This window comes from Uloborus diversus, chromosome 2, assembly GCF_026930045.1.
Source record: "Uloborus diversus isolate 005 chromosome 2, Udiv.v.3.1, whole genome shotgun sequence".
Classification (NCBI taxonomy): domain Eukaryota; kingdom Metazoa; phylum Arthropoda; class Arachnida; order Araneae; family Uloboridae; genus Uloborus; species Uloborus diversus.
The window spans coordinates 208,440,245-208,463,276 of NC_072732.1; the positions used below are offsets into that span (position 1 = coordinate 208,440,245).

The window sequence follows — 23,032 nt, forward strand, 5'->3', positions numbered from 1 at the left end:
GAGGCAGTGAGAAGCAAAGGGATGTAAGTGGCAAAATTAAAAATTTGGAGATAACCAGTACACATGGTAGGGGAACCTTTCCTCTGTCTTGGGGCAAGAGATTCTACTAGTAGCCCTGGTAGGTTCTGCTGTACAGCATGATTTAGAAAAAAAATTCAATGAAAGCCTACCTGGGATCTGATCTTTAAACGCATTTTACTCAAAACTTGAAAATGTACACTTACATCCCTTTGCTTCTCACTGCCTCAATTAACAAAAACATACATCGGTTTTCTTTTAAGCTTCTTAAAGCAAATCAGCATCAGCCTTCACTTCATTCGTTATCGTCGTAGATTTTGATGATAGCGTGAGTTCGGGAAATTATTCAAAATGGCGTGAGTAAAGCAACCCATTAGGGAAGCAGCCCAAAGCGCACGCTAAAAGAAAGCAAAACTGGACTGCTCGGTAACTGATATTGCCCGGTTCTTATTTTTAGAGGGTAGGAATTAGAAGTTAAATCTTGTAAATGAGGAAAATTCTCATTTAGTAGAGATTGCTGCATATATTTAAGTGATAAATACTCACTATCAACTTAAATAATGCTTTACAGTGTGGAGACTAATGGTGCCGGTGCACGATGGGGTTTGCATTATTATGCACGAAGTATGGTTGTTTGGGTATAAAGACGTTTCTCTTAATTTGTATGTGAGTATATGATTAGTTTCTACGAAGTAAAGTGGCTGGATAATTGATTGTTTTGAAAATGAGGGAAAAAGAAACGTCGCCAGTTGTAATTTTGGATAAGAATGTTGCACGAAGAACCCCAATAATGTATTATGAGCTATAGAAAAAGGAAAGAGTAGTTTGGTAACATTTATTTGTTGATTTATAGAAATTTTCAAGAGGAGGCTGTATGGGGTTTCTTGTAGAAAGTATTTAGGTGTAGATTTCAAAGAAGTTAGCGTGTTATTTGATTACTTCTATTTAGTTAGAAAACTTACCATAATTTATTGACATCACTGAGAAAAGATACCTTATTACAATCACGCACTAAAATTTTTGAAGATGAAGAAAAAATCTCGGTGTTTAGGAATTGAACCATCAACGCAGGAAAAATTATATGGATGTTTATTTTCATGGTCATTATATAAGGCGTATTACACTATTGTGCACGACGTATGGTTGTTGGGATATAAAGACGTTTCTCTTAATTTGTATGTGAGTATGTGATTAGTTTCTAGGAAGTAAAGTGGCTGGATAATTGATTGCTTAGAAAATGAGGGGAAAAGAAACGTCGCCAGTTGTAATTTAGGATAAGAATGTTGCACGAAGAACCCAAATAATGTATTATGAGCTATAGAAAAAGGAAAGAGTAGTTTGGTAACATTTATTTGTTGATTTATAGAAATTTTCAAGAGGAGGCTGTATAGTGTTTCTTGTAGAAAGTATTTAGGTGTAGATTTCAAAGAAGTTAGCGTGTTATTTGATTACTTCTATTTAGTTAGAAAACTTACCATAATTTATTGACATCACTGAGAAAAGATACCTTATTACAATCACGCACTAAAATTTTTGAAGATGAAGAAAAAATCTCGGTGTTTAGGAATTGAACCATCAACGCGGGAAAAATTATATGGATGTTTATTTTCATGGTCATTATATAAGGCGTATTACACTATTGTGCACGACGTATGGTTGTTGGGATATAAAGACGTTTCTCTTAATTTGTATGTGAGTATATGATTAGTTTCTACGAAGTAAAGTGGCTGGATAATTGATTGTTTAGAAAATGAGGGAAAAAGAAACGTCGCCAGTTGTAATTTAGGATAAGAATGTTGCACGAAGAACCCGAATGATGTATTGTGAGTTATAGGAAAAGGAAAGCGTAGTTTGGTGATATTTATTTGTCGATTTATAGAAATTTCCAGTAGGGGATTTGTATTGGAATATTTGTAGAACATATTAGGGCGTGTCGATTTCAAAGAAGTTAGCGTGTTATTTGATAACATCTGTTTCTTATGAAAACTTTGCAAAATGTATTGACATCACTGAAAAAAGACTCCATAGAACAATATCGCACTAAATTTGTTAGAAATTTTGAAAAAAAAAACTCGTCGGGTAAGAATTGAACAAACAACGTATAAAAATTATAACTGATATGAATGTTTATTTTCATAGTAAACTAGATACGCATATTAGTTTCTAGCAGAAACGTCAAATATCAGTTTTTGCTTGTTCGTGTTGATCAGTCGCTGTTTTAGTTTACAGAAAAACACACGATGTGACTCATTGTTAACGAAATGTTTAAGAAAAAATTTAATATATTGTCGAGAATGAAAGATTACTAAATGTAATTTAGAATTCCAGATATGAATGATTCATTCATATAAGTCAATGATAATATTAACACAGAGAGAGACTTCTAAAAACCTTTTTCTTTTTGAAATCGCCATTTTTATTTCTATTCAGCATTATCTAGTATAATACGCTCAGTATCCCTAGTTGAAGCAACATCGAAAGCAGTCAGAAACTGATGCCTCTTTTTAAAATAATTTGTTCGCTAAGAACTTTTAAGATTCTTACACTCAATTTTTGGGAAATTAAATCATTTACACATTCAGCTCCATATGAGTTTAAAAGAAATGGCTATATATATATATATATATATATATATATATATATATATATATATGTTACATCAGGCATAATGATAGGAGAACTGGATGAAGCGTTCCAGTTGCCTAAATAGTCAAGTTCTTTTTTAAATTTTTTTTTTTTGCACCGATGGAAGCCCACTAGTCGACTAGTTTGGTGTGGAGGTCAGGGTTGAAAGACCGTGGGTTCGATACCAGGAAATCGAAAAGACCCGCGAACACTAATAGTGACTGGTGCACGCTAAATCTTTCATGGTCCGAAAGTCCTCGAAGTTCACATTAAAAATCCTTACCTTTAGAGATATGGATCAGAGCTACCCGAGCACTAGTCTGTATAAAAAGAATGATCAGCTTTCAGGGCCCCATTCATTTCTTAAACATCATGAATCGTACATGAAACACACAGCGAGCTCAGTCAATTCCAGCCGAGGACTGCAGTTTCGTGCTTATTAGAACTCATCAGCCCGAAATAGGAAGTAACTGAGCTGGAGATGGAAAACCTCTTGAGGAAGCCAAGAGTGCCAAACAAACTGGTAGCTAATACAATAATGAGCACTGACCAGGCGAGTGACCGAAACAATGGTTCGGTTCAACTCGAATATTGAAGGCAAGACAGGTATATTCAGTAAGTTACCGCCCTGTATTCGAGTTGAACCGTACCATTGTTTCGGTCACTCGTATGGTCAGTGCTAATTTTGTAATAGCTACCAGTTTGTTTGGCACTCTTGGCTTCCTTAAGAGGTTTTCCATCTCCAGCTCAGTCACTCCTATGCCGGGCTGATGAATTCTAATTAGCACAGTCCTCGGCTGGAATTGACTGAGCTGGCGGTGTATTCATGTATTTCTGCTTTAGCCCTGGCTATAGGGCGGTAACTTACTGAATATCATGAATGGTAGTCGCGGGAGGCCTTGGGGCATTATTTGTTTAGAGGTTAGTACCAACGATCACACGATCCACGTTGGTTTGAAAATAACCTTTTTCTCCGGTGCTAAGCACTAACGTATAGTAATCTAAGGTTTCACACAAAAGGCAGCAATAAGGTAACGGTGTCTCTTACGAGGTATAATGAGTAGTTAAAACCTTTGCTTTTTCCCGAGATGATTTCTGTTCCAAATTACGAAGTAGATGCAATTTCTTCATCGACACCGTCTGATTCAGTGGTTATGAAAATGAGTTCTTCGGCACCCGTGGGTGTACAGAGAGGGGCGAGGGCTGCCGCAAAGTGTCAAAAGTATCAATATAAATACATATATATTGATATATGTGGGGGATATGGACTAGGGTTCCGTGAAAATTTTCTAATTCTTTAAAGGGTGCCGCGAATCTTAAAAGTTTGGGAACCCCTGGTCTGATATATTCCTCTACAATGCTGAAGATAAGGTCTAAGGACTCGTTGAACAAGTAACTTCGATAACACAGTAGACTTGGATGAAGGGTCTTCATGAACACAACTTTCTCTACTTATCATCGTTGCCAAAAATGATTAAGTTTCTTCTACTGCTAAATAGCAACATTTTAATTATTAAAATAACTGTTTCGAGTATGTTTAAAATTTATAAGAGGTTATCTACACGTTTTCTAATTTAATTGAAAAATTCACTACACAAACTAGTGGAGTAGAAAAATTTTGGAAATTTTTGATAGATTTCTAAGTACAGTATAAGCCCGATTTAACGATTATCAATGGACTGGAGAAAGTTATCGTTAAATCAAGGATAACATTAAATCGAATTACACATACATTCAATGCATTCAAATCCGGACCAGTGAAATGTATCATTAAATTGAAGAAATTGTTAAATCGGGTATCGTTAAATCGAAGTCATACTTTATATGAATCAACTGAGACAATCTTTTTCTCATATCTTTTTTTGCACAATAGATCACAATAACAGGAGACATTAGGGTAAATAAAACATTATTTGCAAAAAAAAAAGGTTAGGGAAATGCTTTCAAACATTGTATAAAATTTACTTATATGATTCATATTTTGTAACAATTATTTTTTGATCATCTTATCAGCGATAGCAAATTCACTCTTTGAGAATCAAATCATTCTACTCTTTCAAATTTCATTTAACAAAATTAAATTATCACTTTCGACTCAGTATGCAACAAACAATTTTTTCCCACAGGTGCTCAATTAAAACAGCTTTGTCATGTCTTTTTTTGCACAATTGATCACAATAACAGGAGATATTAGTGTACATAAAATGTAATTTGTAAAAAAAAAAGGTTGTTGGTGAAATGCTTTCAAACATGGTATAAAATTTACTTATATGATTCATATTTTTAACAATTATTTTTTGATCATCTTATCAGCGATAGCAAATTCACTCTTTGAGAATCAAATCATTTACTCTTTCAAATTTCATTTAACAAAATTAAATGATAACTTTCTGACTCAGTATGCAACAAACAATTGATACACTGCTTGTTTCTATGAAATGTCAGTAAATAGACAACTGAATTTCGTACATAAATTATAGTACAGCCCCTAATTCTCCAGGGAACAAGCACTTCCTTAGAGGAAGAGATCCCCGTTTACGTCAGTGTAATCGGATTGTCCTTTACTGAAGCCCCAATCTCTTAAGCTCTTTCTCTTACATTATAGAAGCCCATCACAGAGAAGGGAAAAAATGTCTACTACTAAGAAGGAGGTCTTTTTATTTTGTTTGTTGTGACGCGAAACGTCGTAAGCAGAAATTCATTTCTGTGCGGCCTGACTTTTAGAGGAATTGATAAAATAATTTGCAAGATATGGTTTTCATGTTATTTTTTCGAAGCGGTAAAGTAATATTCATTTTAATTCACTCAGATTGTTTTTTTTATCATGTGCAGTTTGTCTGATAAATTATTTATGAGTCGGAAATACGATGAAACTTTAATGCTCTAAAGAGCTTAGTGATCACTTCTGGAAATGTAGTTCAGTGTTATGAGTTTTTGACGTCATGTCTTGACGTATTTTACTCTTGCTATTGGCAATTACTTTAAGATCTTTGTCAACAATTAAATCCAACACTTGATTTGTAAAAAAAATGCATTAACATTCAAATAACATATAGAAACAATATTATATAAGCAATATATTTCAGCCGAAAACTTGGTAGAACCTCTACACAAAATAATTTGATTTTAAATCCCGAATTCCAATATTGTACTAATACCAATTGAATAAATTAGAGGTTTCTACTTGAAAATACATTTTCCTATACATTTAACCATATATCTATACATGCATTACCATACATAAAAAAAATTAAAATTAAGCATAGTACAGTTTATTTTATGTCTATAGGCAAAGTTAGATGAAGAAGAAAAACTTTTCAAACGGAAAAAAATACCAATCAAAAAACTGGTTATACTCTTATTATCTTATGTACGCAACTGGCTGTCGTATAATAAAGTATTAAAACGCGGACAAAACTAGTTTTGATACAACACTCGTTCATAAACCTGTTCTAATTTTTTTTAGATTTTTTTTTAAATCGAAATCTGGTTTACATGTAGGAACAAACATATTTTTAGTAATAAATTGTATTTTTGAAAGAAAATATATAATAAACATTAGTAATTTGTTAAATTTTATTAAACGTGTATGCAGCATAAATGCAATTCTTTAATACCATTTTATGCACCTTATTCTGTTATTTTTATCGTTTCTTAAACACTTAAGCCATTTCATAAAAGACATAACTTGAACGTTCATTTCCTATGCAAAATGTCATTAAATATTTCTTTTCTCATAAATTCCTTTCAATTTGCCGTTTTAACGAACAGTTCTTCCGAAATATTTTGTTTTAATTAAAATCCGATCCACGCAGAAACTTCTCAATAATTAAAATCCGTTTCCGTAGGGTACGTTAAATCTCCTTCAAAAATCACACCAATTAGAATTAACGAAGTACTTACCGGAACGCCATTTTCCCACCACGTGATCTCTGGCGGGGGCTCCCCTTCCGCTGTACACTCCAGTATTACGGGCACTCCCCACGTGACGTTGTACACTGTACGTCCTCCCTTCACTTTCGCTGGCACTGCAAAAGGAATTTAATTAATAGGACTTGGAAGTTTTGGGCTTTTTTTTTTCATCGTCTGACTTCTTGTCATAAAAGAAAATAAAATTGAGAATCGAAGTTGAAGTTTTTTTTTTCTTTTCTTTACCGGCTAGAACTTTATCAGTATATGAATTCTGGAGATTCCTACCTCCATTGACGTTTTATTAGATGTTTTGGGAGAAAGAAAGTAAGTGGTAGATCAAGATAATTTGAGATTTTTTTCTTTATATATTTTCTAAAAGTCTTTTAATAGAGAAAGAGTTCAAAAGAATGAAAGAAAAATGACAATTCTTACATTTTTCATTTCGACTTTTAATTTAGATATAAAAAAGGAAAGAGAGTGAGCAGGAGTTTTTTACTGAAAGGTACCTTTATTGCTTCGAAATTAAAAAGAAATACTTGATCCGGAGAAATAGTAACATTCTTTTGGTCTCAGAAATTAATGTCAGAAGTTCAATTTGATGTCTTAAATGTATCTTTTAGTTTTCTTTCATGACATAAAACAATTTTTGCTTTAGTCCGGCTTTTGCCAAATTATTTGAGTTTTAGAAATTGTAGTACAGAGTCAAAAACACAAGAAAGTTGAACTTTTAAATTTTTTTTCTTGACCTACTCCACAATTACGCTGCGGAACTAAAATATTTGAGAAGATTAATTTTTCTTAATAGCTTAATTCTGTAACTTTTTGTTGAAATTTATGCACTTTAATTTAACTCTGCAGCTTAAATAAACCCTTCCCTTCTGGATGCCTAATGGTTATGCCGAATTTAGCATAAGAAAAAAACACCTCAGTAACATAATTTTACTTAACACTATAGTAATTTTACTAACATATTTTTAACTGTTGTCAAGTAATGCTAGATATATCTTTATATTTTATTTAATGACAAATCCAAAATAATCGGAAGATGTTTTTTTCCTTTTGAAGCGAAGAAAACCCCTGTGCAAAATAAAATTTTTGATCTAATAAGAGAAAAAAAGAACAATTTTTTTAATTAATATGCATTTCTTTTATGCATATCAAGAAAAGTGTAGATACTATGATACTGTTACAAGAGCTTTTCTGTGATTGGGCAGTGTATTAAACCTTGATCAGTGTGAGTTTACCCCAATTGCAAGAGTTTACTTAAGAAACTTGAAGAAGGTAAACTGTGATTGAATTAGGTTTATTAATTTATAATTAATCCGACCATTAACCCGCTCACTCATTCTTGCAACAAAGTGTAGTCTTCTGTTTTCTTTTATGGTTTACCCCAATTGCAAGAGTTTACTTAGGAGGCTTGAAGAAGGTAAACTGTGATTGAATTAGGGTTATTATTTATAATTAATCCGACCATTAACCCGCTTCTCATCTCGTTTTTGCGACAAAATGTAGTCTTCTGTTTTCTGTTGTGGTTTACCTACCATCTCTTTATGGCACAATTCTAATGATTGTTTTCTTCTTGTTGAAAAAAAAAATCCTGGAAAAATATGGTTAAAATTTTAAAATTAAGAATTTCACAAATTTTATAGGACATTTTTCTCATTTTACGTCTGTTATACCAAAAGCATGCCGGTTATTTCAATTTGTTACTGAAGCAAAATTTAGTTCAAGAAATCTTTTACTAAATTGAAATGCCCGAATTTGTCCTTTCTTTAACAAAATACATTTCCTTTTATTGAAATATGAAATTTATTTATTCATGCTTGCTAACTTGCTGTTCTTGTTTACAACATTCTGTAAACATTTTTCAATCATGCTTATAAATCAAGTGAAAAAGGGAGCCTTCTCGTCTTTTTTTTTTTTACTTGAGTCGAAAAACAAGAAATAGAGAAGTCACTCTTATATTTTATCTCATTTAAATAAATCTGGAGACATAGCGAAAAAAAAGTGAAGGTAACCCATTTTATATTGCTTTATATTTTATTGCTAACTTATGTTTTTAATGCATTAGTTTTTATTATTTTCTTCGTTTTATAAAAGAAAAACTGAAACATATTATAATACATGTTTTTCATCGATAAAAATGTTTTTTAAAAATCACAGTTTATTTTCATTTGACTTATTGAAATTCTTATGAATGAATGTTCAATGATACGAAAAAATAATAAACGTCTGTTTTCCTAATTCTTTGTAGCAAAAGAAAACGAAATGAAAGATCAAGTACTAAAAAAATAAAAATTTTAATAAAAAAATAGTTTCAATAATAATTAGCTGCGAAATCACGCGATTTAAAACCGTAAATAAAAAGCAAACTCGATTGAAAAGCATAAAAGATAGTTTTATTATTCCTGTTCTAAACACATAAATTACTTACATACTCCCTGTCCTAAAAATATAAACACAAGAATAAAATAGTTTACGAAAAAATACGAATGAGGAGATTCTTTTTTTCATATGTGCATAATAATAAACAGTAAGTGAAACACAAGTTAGGATTTATTTATCAGAAAAAGCATCATGTGTTGAATTTACTTAGGAAAATAGAAAATAGTGTTTCATATGTAAAATTGTCTCAATATGCTAAATCGATTGGTACCTCGTTATTTTTTCCCCATTTTTATGGTACAAGAGTGGTTTACTGGTACGTGGCAGTAAGGAGCTTAACAGTTTATTTAAAAGGGTTTTATGGTTATTGTTTCTAAATTTAAAATAATTTCTGTACACTTTAGGAGTTCTTTCCCTCCGGTTTTATGCCAATAGATTTAATGACATTATATAAAGATGTGTAGGAAAATTAAAATTACATAATTTGTGGATCAAAACATCTCAAATATAATTTTAAAACATAAAAGATAAATTAGAAAAAAAGTTTTAAAATCTATGAAATCTGCATGAAAACGTTTCTTGATTAATCTAAAAAAATGTTCAGAGGTTTCTAAACTTGGTGCCGTGGCACTCGGGATTGACACAGCAAGCGATGAAAAATAGCGCGAGTAGGACAAATAACCGATAAATTCAGTTCAAGAACTTCCATTACACATGAACCGAAACCGAAGCTATTGTGTTTCTTATGCTTTCACCGTTTAAATGTGTAATTTGATTCTTCAAAATAGCACACACACACACAGACCGTACAAGATTGATATCATAGGATAATTAGGAATACTACTTAGGTTTCTGGGAGAAAATTCTTTCAAGTGAGACTTAACCTTATTTTTCACCTCCAGCTTTTATAACAAAAGGTCAAAATATTTCCTGCGAATACAGTCATAAAATTACAAGAACAAGTTATGCAAACGATAAATTTAATAATTCAGTGGCTAAAAAAATTTCGTTAAAATTTTTTGAAAACGAAATTACTTTCATTTATCAGACGAATATTGTGAAAGAATTTCACAATATACTACTAAGCTGCCACTCTATACTTCAATTTTCGGCCACTTGTTCAGAAAAGAAGTACGCAGTTTTTCCGAGAGAATGTTTTAACTTGAAATGAAAAATTGCGGTCCACACGCCCACTCATCTGACACGAAACAAATTTCGAAAAAGCTGTTAGCACATCAAATTAGTTCCATCTCCGGGAAGTGGCGAGCCAAAAGAAGCCCCATCTCAGCAAAAACTTTGATCAAACTTGTCACCCCTCCCCTTCACTAGTCGCAGCGGGGGAAAAATACAACCTAATCACACGGCTGTTACCCAAGGTGCTGTTTCATTTGTACCTAATCTCGCATTTAATACCAGAAAGAATCACCCCCCAGGCTGCTACATTAGCTATATTGGGGGGCGTGGCCTTCCTCGTTACATCATTCTCTGCCCTCTGGGGCTCTGAGTCAGGGAGGAGGGGGGGGTGTCCGGTTTGGACGCTCCCCCCTGAAATAAACGACATGTCCTCTAGCCATTCGATTCGGTATCACCCACTCATTCCATGCGATGACAAAGTGACGAATGACTTTGGATGAACCTAGGGCATTGGTGACGAAATTGTTTTCATATTTCACTAGGAAGATGTTTTCTTAGCGGAAGAAAATAATTGGCCAATGAACAGTACTATATATATATGTATATATTGAAATAGTAACTTTGATATAGATTTGACTTGAATTAACATATTCTTATACATTACTTATGATCAGTTTTTAAGTAATTTATTTTTATATGCAATGAAAATGAACGCATGGAGTAGAGTGCTGCTACTCACAAATTTAAAAATCTTAGATTGGAACTTGAGAAAACTTTGAAAGTATAATTTTTATTTTTGCAGTAAAAAAACACAAGCAGTGAGATTATCAAGCGTACTTCGCTTTCATTGCAGTCAGAATTTTAATATAATTCCTCATCGATTAATTTGAAGTTTTAAAATGGTATTACAATTGGTGATTGCGAATTTTAATAGCAATCAAGATACTTGCATAATTTAAAAGGAAAAACCTGGAGTGCATGCACTACATGACTATAAGAAGTATAAAGATTACATACACATATATATTTTCACGCAAATAAAGCTATCGGTGATTTCGCGTTTTGAATATTTTGTGAATTTACTATTAACATAATCAAAATTTGATTATAATATATGAAGTTGAAATATTTCGGGATTCTTAAATTTTCTCTATTACGACGAACTCGTGAAAATAAGTGCTTTTCAGTATTAAAATTGATCTTGGAAAATCACTTAAGTGGAGGAGGCGGCAGATTTCAAGTCGGCCTAGGGGCGATATGAAGCTAAATTCGGCCCTGCATCAATGGAATGGATCCTATAATTCAGATTCATAAAGTAGTTTTGAACCCTTAATTTTCAAACTGATGGCTACTTTTTAAAGTAGCGGGAGAAAAATAAACTTTACAACTGATGAATTTTAAAGACATATGAACTTTTTAAAATAAAAATATATGAAAAATTGGAATACGATATATTTATTGCAGGCGAAAAGCCGGCGGAACCATCAGTTTGAAAAATGAGGGTTCAAAACTACTTTATGAATATGAATTATAGGGTCCATTCCATTGATGCAGGGCCGAATTTAGCTTCATGTCGCCCCTAGGCAGATTTGAAATCTGTTGCCCCTCTCCACTTAAGTGATATTCCAAGATCAATTTAAATGCTGAAAAGCACTTATTTTCACGAGTCCGTCGTAATAGAGAAAATTTAAGACTCACGAAATATTTCAACTTCATATATTATAATCAAATTTTGATTCTGTTAATAGTAAATTCACAAAATATTCAAAACGCGAAATCACCGATATCTTTATTTGCGTGAAAATATATATGTGTAGTGCTTATTATACTTATAGTCATGTAGTGCTTGCACGCCACGTTTTTCCTTTTAAATATTGCAAGTATTTTGAATGCTATTAAAATTCGCAATCACAAACTTTTCAGGCAATCTGTAAGGCATGTTGAATCTCTGTGGGGCTTTAAATCTACACAAGGCTCAGATAGTTTTTTTTTAAATTATTTTTATTCACTTCAAAAACTATTTATTACAATTACATTCTTCCTTATAGTATTTGTGGGTCTGAAATTTTGCATTCCATTTTAAACACTTTGATAAGACAGTAACAACGGCATTTAAATTGACTAAAAACAGAATTTATTTCATTTTTTCATTTACAAAGTAACCGCACAAAATTAACTGAGCAATAAAAAAACACCACAATTTCAAAACCATTTGGTTCACTTACCTTTTTATGAATATTCAAATATATATGTTAAAACTATCAAATTGTGGTATTTTAAAGCGGCATCTTTTGTATATAAACAATACAATAAAAAAAAACATTTTGATTCGTTCGTTCTAAAAATAAGTGGTTTCTACTATAAATAAATGGACAAAACAGTATTTTAGCTTTTCGGAAAGAAGTAGGTTTTAACTAACCTACTGAGTGAAAGTAATAATCCCAAACTACTTTCCAATTCTTTAAACATTTAAGTAATGTTTCGTGATGAACACTAGTAAGGGTATTTTTATCTTCTTTACTAATAATAAAGCTGAGTCTCTCTGTCTGGATGTCCAGAGGATGTCTGGATCTCTGTGGACGCGCATAGCGCCCAGATCGTTCAGCCGATTTTCATGAAATTTGGCACAAAGTTATTTTCTAGCATGGGGGTGTGCACCTCGAGGCGATTTTTCGAAAATTCGATGTGGTTCTTTTTCTATTCCAATTTAAAGAACAAAAGTATCATAAGATTGCCGAGTAAATTACGAAATTATCATAACGTGAAACCTTAACAAGGGCACAAGCCAATTGGCAAGATACGAAATTATCATAACGTGGAACCGTAACATGGGTACAAGCCAACTGGCGAGAAAATTCACCACGCATTATTTGTAAACATACAGGCGAATCAAAAGACCTTTTAATTTTTCTATTACTGGCAAAGCCGTGCGGGTACTACTAGTAAAGGAATAAAATACTATTTTTAAACTCAGGAGATAATGGTCACTCAACCCTTCCAGTGCTGCACATAGTCTTAAGAGAAACCAGACGTTATGTCTGTTTTACCTGAGGCTCTCTTCTTAATGCGCACCGGAAGGACTTTCTTCGAGTTAAGGGAAAGAAATTCCTGGAAGGTATAGATCAAAGTGTATGTTTTCTACGGAAGATGTGCTCCGTCCCTGCCACAAGCCGAAACTGATTACCTATTACCGGAAGTCTGTCACAACGCATTTTCTGTGGTTTCGACAATTACGGTCAATTATGGCCGCTGACAAATTAGGATCAGTTATGTCATTGTTTTGGGGAAAATTGGAAAAAAAAAAACTTAAGTTTTATTTTCAATAATAATAATTTTAAAACTGAGATTGAACCAAAATTTGTTGCCCCTAAGAAATTTGCCGCCCAAGGCAGTTGCCTTTTGCCTACTCTGCCTATTGGGAAATTGGGCCCTCCATATGAGGCAGTGAGAAGCAAAGGGATGTAAGTGGCCATTTTCAAGTTTTGAGTAGAACGTGTTTAAAGATAACATCCTAGGTAAGCTTTCATTGAAATTATTTTATAAATCATGCTGTACACTGTTATAACCAGGGGTTCCAAACGAGTGAATATATTCCCCCCTAAGACTCTCTTCTTGATGCGCTCCGGAACGACCTTCTTTGAGTTAAGGTAAAGAAATTCTTGGAAGGTATAGATCAAAGTACATTGTTTTCTATAGAAAATGTACTCCGTTCCTGCCACAAGCTAAAATTGAAATTGATTACCTATTACCGGAAGTCTGTCACACAGCATTTTCTGTGATTTCGGTCAAGTTCGCTGAAAAGTTAGGATTAGTTATGTTGCTGTTTTGGGAAAATTAAAAAAGAAAAAACTTTTATTTTCAAGAATAATAATTTAAAAGTTGAGATTGAATCAAAATCTGCCGCCCCTAAAAAGTTTGCCGCTCTAGGCAACTGCCTACTCTGCCTATTGGGAAATTGGGCTCTGCATTGATGTAGACCTAGTTTGGTTCGCAGAAAATTTTATAGCATATTAACACGATATATACGCTTAAACATTTCAGATTTGTTAAAAAAAATTACCACTCTTTTCCAAAACTACATACAACTTTTTAAAAGTACTAGGCCAGTGGTTCAGCACCTTTTTCACGTCCCGACCCCCTTATGCGTCCTCATAATGTGTGTGTGTGTGTTTGCGTGTGCGTATGCTCAGACATTGCGCATATTTTACATAACTCAAGGTGATGGATATTGATATTATTGGTGGTTTTACATAACCATTGGTGATGTCTGCATTTCCAAAAATTTAAGTAAGACGCGCACTGTAAATATACTTCACTTATAGGGTGTCTAATGATAACGCATATATACCTTGAACAATTTAATGTACCAATCTTTCTTAGCGGGCCATTTTTCACTGGCAGTAAAGAAGCTCGAGGAAAAGCCGAGGGGTGAATTTAGAATTCTGAACACACCGTCGTAAATCCACCCTAAATGCCAGGGGCGCCCATTCCGAGCTCATTCCTCTAACTGATGTACGATCAGTATCCGCGTAAAACCTATTCATCCACTCGCTTCATGACCAACTTTTCTGGACCTTGTACATAACTGTGATAAATTGCGGGCGCTTTTCACGCATGTTCCCAGACACAATGCCTCCCGTCTTGATACATGGTGCTGCATTGTGCGTGTGCGCGGCGGCGAAGTTTCGCGCCCAAAAATTTATGGGGTCGACTAGATACTCTACCAGTCTGGATTGACGCCACCCTGGCGGTGGTGGCTCGTCTTCCTCCGACAGAATTGAAAGGGGACATTTATTCTTATATATCCTCCATCCCCATCTCACCTCTTCCTCCTCTTCTCTCTCTCCGCATCCCTCTCTGGTAGGGAACGTTAATAAAAATTGAGTGCTGAGTGCGATGGAGTTTTCTGAGATGTGGATTTATGAGTGTAGGGGCTTCTAAGTGCATCATTAGATAAATGATGGGGAAGTATTTAATATCAGAAGATAAGACTTTTAAAAACTGGGTTTTTTTTTTTTGAGTAACTGTGCTTTTTACTTTCTTTTGTGTAGAAAATCTGGAAAAAAGTATTGAACTCGTGAAAATTTTCTAGTTTTTATTGACTTTTCTGGAACGAATCAAAATTAAAGCAGATTCAAAGGAGAAAAGCAAACTACATTCATATGATTTTTCATTTCTCTGAAAAATAAAAACTAAAGCTTTTCTCTAAAAAACAAAAATACCACTTTTAGACAAAATTTTAAAATTTGGCGTATGAAATATGTGTAAAATCACTTGTAACCATTAAGAAATTACAAATGCTTTATTGAAACGGATTCAGTGTTTGCAATACAGTAGAGTCACAGCTGTTCACCCTTCGGTTATCGCTGTTCCGAGTTATCAGATGTACCAACAGTGCTCACATTTCTTATTGTGATGCTCCAGAGAGGGCGAAATTTATCAGCAAAGAACAAGATACATAAAAAAGGCAGATGAATATAACTAGTTTTTTTTCACTTATCCTAAACTCCCATTTAAAATTTCTGTTTGTAAATCAATGGCATTAAATTGATCCGTAAGTTTATTTTATTATTTTTCTATTCCTTTATTAATCTAGCTCTTCCTATGATCCGCTAATTTAGTTTATCATCCTTTTCGCAAGTCCGTTTCTGGGGGATAACCAGACTCTAGTGTAATACCTTCTGCGGTTAACTTTTCCCAATGCAATCAGCCCCCTATTCCTATTGAAGTCTACCATAAACTAATTAAACTGTAGAATTTCTGTTTGTGATCTGGTATGTATGGAAAAAAACAATACTTGATCCCCAAATGTATCTCCATAAAGATTAATTTAATCATTTTTTAAATACGATTAGATTTAAAAAATACCCTTTGGGGTGCAGTTTGACACATTTTTGTAGTTTTTACGCATCGAAATTTATAAAACCTTTTTCTTTCAGTTGTCATAGTTGTAAACAAATCTTAGTAGTTTGAATGTTAAAATCATATTTTAAGTTATTTTTTCTCAACTAATTTTACAGTACTTTTGTTTAAAACAATTACTGGTATTTGTCGTAATTATTTTTATTGTTCTTATGTTCTCGTTTGAGTATTAAGGTAAAAAGTGTTTCTATTTAATTACTTCAGGACATGAATTTAAAATTTTTTGAAAAATGCAAAACATGATATTTAATGTTTTCGCTTATTATAATAAAATGTATCCGAAAACTTTTTATCTGAGAATGTTTTGTTATGTCAGTATTTCAAGTCATTTAAACTTTTAAGCACATTTTTACAATGTCCGAAATTCCAGAGATTCTATTCAAAGTGGATCAAGTTCTCCCTGAACCTAATATGCTGCTTAAAAGTAAGTTGCAATTTCTGTCATTGGCATTTTATTCTTTTGCAAGAGAGTTTTGTATACAATATTTTTCTTTCCTTTCTTACTGAGCTATTATCACAATGCTCTTATGTCATTTATTTATGTCCGTATTCGTCATATCGATAAAAATAAGTATTTGCTGGCTATTTTTCTCAATTAAAAATAGTGCCCCATAAAACATTGTAAGTAAGGATAAATGGGGCAAATGGGCTTATTAATTTTTTTATCATAACTAATTACAGGTGATATTTTTGAACTTTTTCTTTTTTCTCAAATTTTTAAATATGCATTGAAAGTTCTCTGAGAATTTGAAAAAAAATGTTGTAAACAAGGAAAATAATTATTTTAAAAAACTGTGTCCCATTCATTTTAACATCATTTAAAAGGTTTCAAAAAGCTGCATCAAAATGATAGCCTGTTCACTCACGATTTTCAAACATTTTCATTCTTTGAGGTGGTAAAACAAACCCACATGAAGACAACTTAGAAGCGAATGAGTGAAATTGTAAAAAAAAAAAAAAAAAAACCCCTGGAAAAAATAGTAGGATGAACTTAAGTATGTTTTCTTTAAAGGGGATAGCAATAGTAATTACAATACGTAATGGTTTAGAAGAAACTTTTCTAAGAAAATCTACTTAGTGGTTGGAATTTTCACGTGCTATACTCCAAACTAAAAGTGTCACTTCCATTCTTTTGATTCTCGCGGTTTTACATCTTTTTTTTTGCTAATCCCGAGCGAGTTACAGTAGGTCTGAAATTTGTTCGAATCAGTGAAAAAACGCTTACCATGAAAAATCGGTTAACACCAAAATAAAATAGCGATCCAGGCCATGAAATTTGCTCCAAATCTTATGGCCCGAAATTCTTTTAACGCGAAAAAAGAATTCGGTTTTTTAGTTTCGTGTTTGTTGTTTTTTACTAACAGTAAAAGCTAATGCTAATTAATAAAATTGAAAATACTAATGTAAAATGAATAATATAATGACAATGCTTATATTAATAACAGCATCAGATATTTGTATCTAAAACTTGAAACAGAACGTCTTCGTTCAACAAAAAATAAATGTATTAGAGGACAATGAATAATGGAATAGTAATAGTTTTAGAAGTAATCTGCGAATTATAAAATTATCCATATTATGACTTACTTTCATTAATTGATAATAATGCCGCTTTTTTATTAGAAATCTACACCGCATATTCAAAACGTTTCCAGCGTACCATTTTAAACAAGTGAAGAGTTTCAACTAAAATTTCACTTCTTTTGGGTGGCAACAACAAACACGCATCTCTTTTTATATAAAACCCAAATCCCGCACAATTTACAGAGGAGTGCAGAACTGCCATGCCCTCTGGGGACTCGAACCCCAAATTGAGGCGAGGCAGGCACTTTGCAACTAATCTCGAGCACACAGGCCTTAAATCCCTCCATTCTATCTGCATCTCGTGCCCGGGAGGAGATACAGCAAAAAAATAAGTCCAAATTTCACGCGTTCAGAAGCTTTGACTTTGTCGTAAATAAAATTGGTTAACGCTAAATTCAGACCTGCAAATGTATTCTTCCCTGTAAAGAATTTCTTCAAATTGCTTTTCCATTTACTTTTTTTTTTCTCTCGTGCTCCTTTCTTCGGAGTGCATCTTTCGAAGCATCCCTTCAGATTTTTTTTTTCTGCACATTCAATTTAAATAGAATATTTGACTAGGTCTCATTTTAAACGCGTTTGAATAAATTAGATTTTGTGCATTAAAATTCAATTTTGTTTACTAGAATGAAATTATTGCGGAGATGTTTGTGAAATTCTGTAGCCATGTTGGGTGTTTACTGTAAATATTTTCAGATAAATCAAGCATTACAAGTTGTTTAAAATTAATTATATTAGCCTTTTTTTTGCATTTTGTTGATAATTCCTAAGAATTCTCACATTTAAGAGGCTTTTATTGTGCATTTTAAGGGACTATTACTGCCTTCCAGGGTAATTTTGACCAACAATTTCTCTATTTTTATTTTCTCTCTTCATATTTGAATAGTATTATTTTGAGTTGGCATAAAATTGATCGAAAGCTCCTGGTCAGTTATAGCGAAAAGTAATTGAAGGGGGGGGGGGGGAGAGGGGTTGCACCTGTAAACCTTAAAGAAAAGTAATTTTTCTGTTCTTATATTTGCAAAATGTTCAAATCAAGAGCTTTTACGTCACACCAAATCATGTTTATACGCAGATTAAAAGTAATTCAATTAAAATATTAATGATGCATTAATGTTTTAAAATGTAAGTACAATTTTAATTTCAAAGGTCAATTTTCTCAAAACGTCAAATTAAAAAAACTAATGTTCCTTTTTCTTGAAAACTACTTCCCATATTACTTTAAAATTTTCACCACATTTTATTCATATGTTCATAATTATACTGAAGGAAAATTTTTGCTTTAGGGCTCACTATGTTTCCTAAACAGTTGTAATGCGGTTAGAAAAGGTCTTTTTTTCATTTATGAATTGACTAATAGTTAAAATTAAATAAATTAGGAAATAAACAGCACTACCTTAAAATTTCACTTTAGTAGATTCTTAGATATTGCTTGAAAACACTGAAAGTTCTAAGTTTCTATCATCAAAACTTTTTGAAAAAAAAAAAAAAAAAGGTACATAAAGTTAAGCAATTTAACATTTTGCGAATACAGTGTACCGACCCTCTTTAAATGGATTATTAACCCAGTTCAAAGCTGCCCTGATACAGGGTAACATTCAATCATGTGAGAAATTGGATGTAAAATATATTTTTTTTCCAAATTAGTGCAAACTTGAATCAGATATTTCAAGGAATAAGCGGATCTGACTCTTCAGCTCTATCTCACAACGCCACAAGAATTCTATCAGTTAAAATATTGTATATTTTGGTAGAATATAAGAAGAGCACTTTGAACAACTTAAAAAAAAAATGACTTCCAAACTGTACTTCAGAATTATTGTATTATGCGAAGCGTTGTGTGAACTGCTTAAACTGCTGCCGTCTCGGTTTATAAAATTATAAAAAGAAACCGTAATTTACCGTTTCTAGTAGAGTACAACATTGATAATTGTACAGTTTTCTTTAGCCCTTTGAAGGACGAATCATGTTTTTTTTTTGGAAATATGATAAGACACTGAGTGCGTTTACTTGATTCTCAAGGTATAGATTTTTTAGTCAAAAACAAAAATTATGAATTTCTTTTGCAGAGGGTGGTGTCCCCATTTGTTTGCACCCCCGGTCTAGGGTGGGAGAAAACTTGTTTGGCATGCAGAAATAAATTTGAATCTTTTAGAACAATAGGGAAACACTTCAGGGAAAATGAAGAAAAATAATTCAGTGTTTTAGCTCAAATTAAAAATTTTAAATTCTGAGACATATTTTCTATTTTTGAGTTCAAAACTTGGGACGATTTGAACAAGAAATTTATTTAACGGGAAAAGATATTTTTGACTTAATACCATCCAAGGTTGTTGATTAAAGTTCAAGGAAAATGACTCCAGTGATTTGATTCGAAAAATTCGGAAATGGAGAGAGGGATATATATATATATATATATATATATATATATATATATATATATATATATATATATATATATATATATATATATATATATATATATAGAGAGAGAGAGAGAGAGAGAGAGAGAGAGTTTGGTTGCTTCGCAGCGCAACCACTGCCCCTCAACTAAAAAAAAAGTGGTGCAAAGATGATCCACATATTTCAAAGTTACACGATTTGACTGTAATCTGAATGTTCTTTAAAATTAATACAGCCCCGTGATTAGTTTCTGTATCCATTTATGGTAGTTGGATTTTTGCGTATATAACGATATCATATTCGATAACTTTAGAAGCATCATTGGTAAATTGAGAAATTTCTGAAGTGATCTAGCGATTAAATAAACAAACTCTGCGATTATAAATGTTAAAATGCACTAACTTATTTAAATATTTTTACAGTAGCTTGCACGTACGTTAGACAATAACAACATCTTGCTCAGAAGAAAATTAGAAAGTGCTGATGCCTAAAAAACTAAATTTTTCTTTTTGTAAATGTTACTCAACTTGTGAAATATTATTTTAATCGGAAGTTTGAAAAGTAAAAATATGCTTAATAAAAAATTATAATCGTAATGGTTTTTTTTTCTTTTTCGTTTTCTCAAGGAATTAAATACCAAGATATTATTTTCTGTCCACTCAGACAACTTGGTGAGCGGAATTTTTAGAACCTGCATAAAAGACTCGGAAAACAAGTCCTTCTCAGGAGGCGTTTAAATCATAATTTAATGAGCTCAAGTCTACACTGAACACTATTCGTTTAATGAAGTTTATTTGCTTTTTTGTTTTTTTTTTCCGAAACAATTTAAAGTGAGCTGAGAACGCATTGTTATTAACTATAAATGTATCGCAGGCCAAGTACTACAATAAAGTAACTACAACTTTGGCAAAAAAGAATGTTTTACTTTCGATGAAAAATTTTGTGTTAACATATAAATCAAACTAATTACATAAAATGAAGAAAAAGAAGATTTATAACACTTAAGTCGTTATACCCTCCAAAAATCGTGAAAAACACTGATTTGAGGTTTAGCACATACTCTTGTCTCCACGATGCACCACTGGGTTCAAATCTGGGGAAAACGGTGGCCATTTTCGAGCTAAAATGAAGTCCGGAAAATGTGTCTTGAACCAGTTTTAAGTGCCTTTAGCTCCGTGTGCAGGTATGGAATCCTGTTGGAATCCTCTTTTGTTTTCGAACAACTTTTTGCGATCAAGGTAAGACAACATCTTCCAAAATGCGTTTTCGATATGTTTCTTGATTAATTTTTTTACTTTGACACACAAAAACAAGTGATATTTTCCCACTAGCACATATCCCGCCCCAAACCATTATATTGGGGTTGTTGACCCAGTTCAACAGTACAAGAAGTTCCTGGTGCCAAGGTTGTGTGCTAAACTTCCTAAAACATTGACACCCCTAAAAGAACCCTTCTGCAAGGGATGGGATAAAATATCAGTGAGTTGCGGCCCAGAGCCGAAAATTTTGTGACACGTTTAAAGCTTTGTATAAATTCTAAAGGTAGCCAATTTGAAAATTTGTAAATACGTATATTAGACAAAATAATGTATTCATATTTATTTTGAAGTTTGGTCGCAATATGTTCATTAGTATTAAAGTTATGGTGTATTATGTGTGCCTAAGTTATTTCTTGTCACCCTGTAACTAACAACGAATAAATAAATAAAAAAATAAAAATAAAGTGAGCATGTATGACTTTTATAACTTTTACGAGCCTTCTTATAAGAGGTTAAACTATTAAAATACCGATGCCTTTTCCCATTCGTTATTACCAAGGTCGACTGAAAAAATTGCTGCTAAAAAATGCTTTGTCCTTCACTGTAACTATATTACAATCAGCATGAATTCGGCCCCAACTATTACACATCATACACTTCCATTAGAAAAGTTAAAACTATCAAAGATCAATTTAACTCCTTCGAATATTGAAACAGGAGAGCAAATTAAAGCCTAATTCATGTGCTTTGTTGCGCTTTCTTTTGCTGCAACTGCGTCTCCCAGCGGAGACAAATCTACTTAAGCAAACGGGAGCTTATATCCATCTAACGAATAGGAGGCGTTTAAAAAACTCTGCAGAGCTTCTTCTTCTTCCACGATCTAATCCAGCTCTGTTTGAAGGAACAGATAGCACGGGACTCCCACGGGAGCCAAACTCCAAATTGAGTCTCCGAATGCGCTTTGAAACTAATCTCGCGAGTTTACTCCAGAAATCCTTCTCTCCGTCTGCACTTCGGCGACGCGAGGGAGACGTAAAAGATGTTTGAGAGCGTCAGAAGATCTTGAATTTGGCGTTTTGTCGAAATTGTTTATCGTAGCATCGATGAGAGCGCAAAAGTGATTGAATGAGGAATGTATTTTTCTAACAATCTTTTATATTTTTTTCTCCAAGAAACTAAATTTTTCTCCATTTTGACTGATTTTCTTTTGGTTATATACTGTAGTTTAAGAGTAAAAAAGGTTTCAAGCAATAACGGTGATAAAACGTACATGTATTAAAGTAGGAAGAATCAAATTTGTAAAAATAAAAGTTCTTTGGGTTAAACAAGGAACCATTTTTCTCACTTTAGAAACACGGGATCTTTTGAATTTAAAGGTAACCGACAAACATTTTCTTGGATTTAATTTTTGTGCGATGTCTTTGCACCAATAAAAAATAACATTACCTCAACCATTTGTTTGTATTTCAGTAATAATCATAATAATAATGAAGTATGTAAATATATTTAATCACAAAGATTATTTGAATTTTTTTTTTAAAATCCAAAACTAATAATTTAAAGAGTTGTAAAATATATGATATAATCATATGCATAGTTAAAAGAAACAAAAGAATTGAAAAAAAAAAAAATGTTGCATCGTCAACAGATGGGTTGAGGGTATCGTAACACAAACTTAGGAAATGATTCTGATTTTCTGTAAGAAAGAAAACAAAAGCATTAGAATTTTTTTCTTTTTCGTTGGAGAGAGTTAAGGGGCGACTTCGGTGGGATCATTTATACACATTTGTTAA

General features: G+C 32.7%; 1 protein-coding gene across 1 annotated transcript in view; it reads right to left on the bottom strand.

Annotated features, from left to right (window-relative positions):
* Nucleotides 1-23,032, bottom strand: part of LOC129216780 (tyrosine-protein kinase transmembrane receptor Ror2-like) — a 132,355-nt gene that overhangs the window by 37,112 nt on the left and 72,211 nt on the right. Inside the window, exon 3 of the mRNA XM_054850995.1 lies at nt 6,547-6,671. Within this exon, the coding sequence (XP_054706970.1) occupies nt 6,547-6,671 (125 nt within the window). The remainder of the gene's footprint in view (nt 1-6,546; nt 6,672-23,032) is intronic.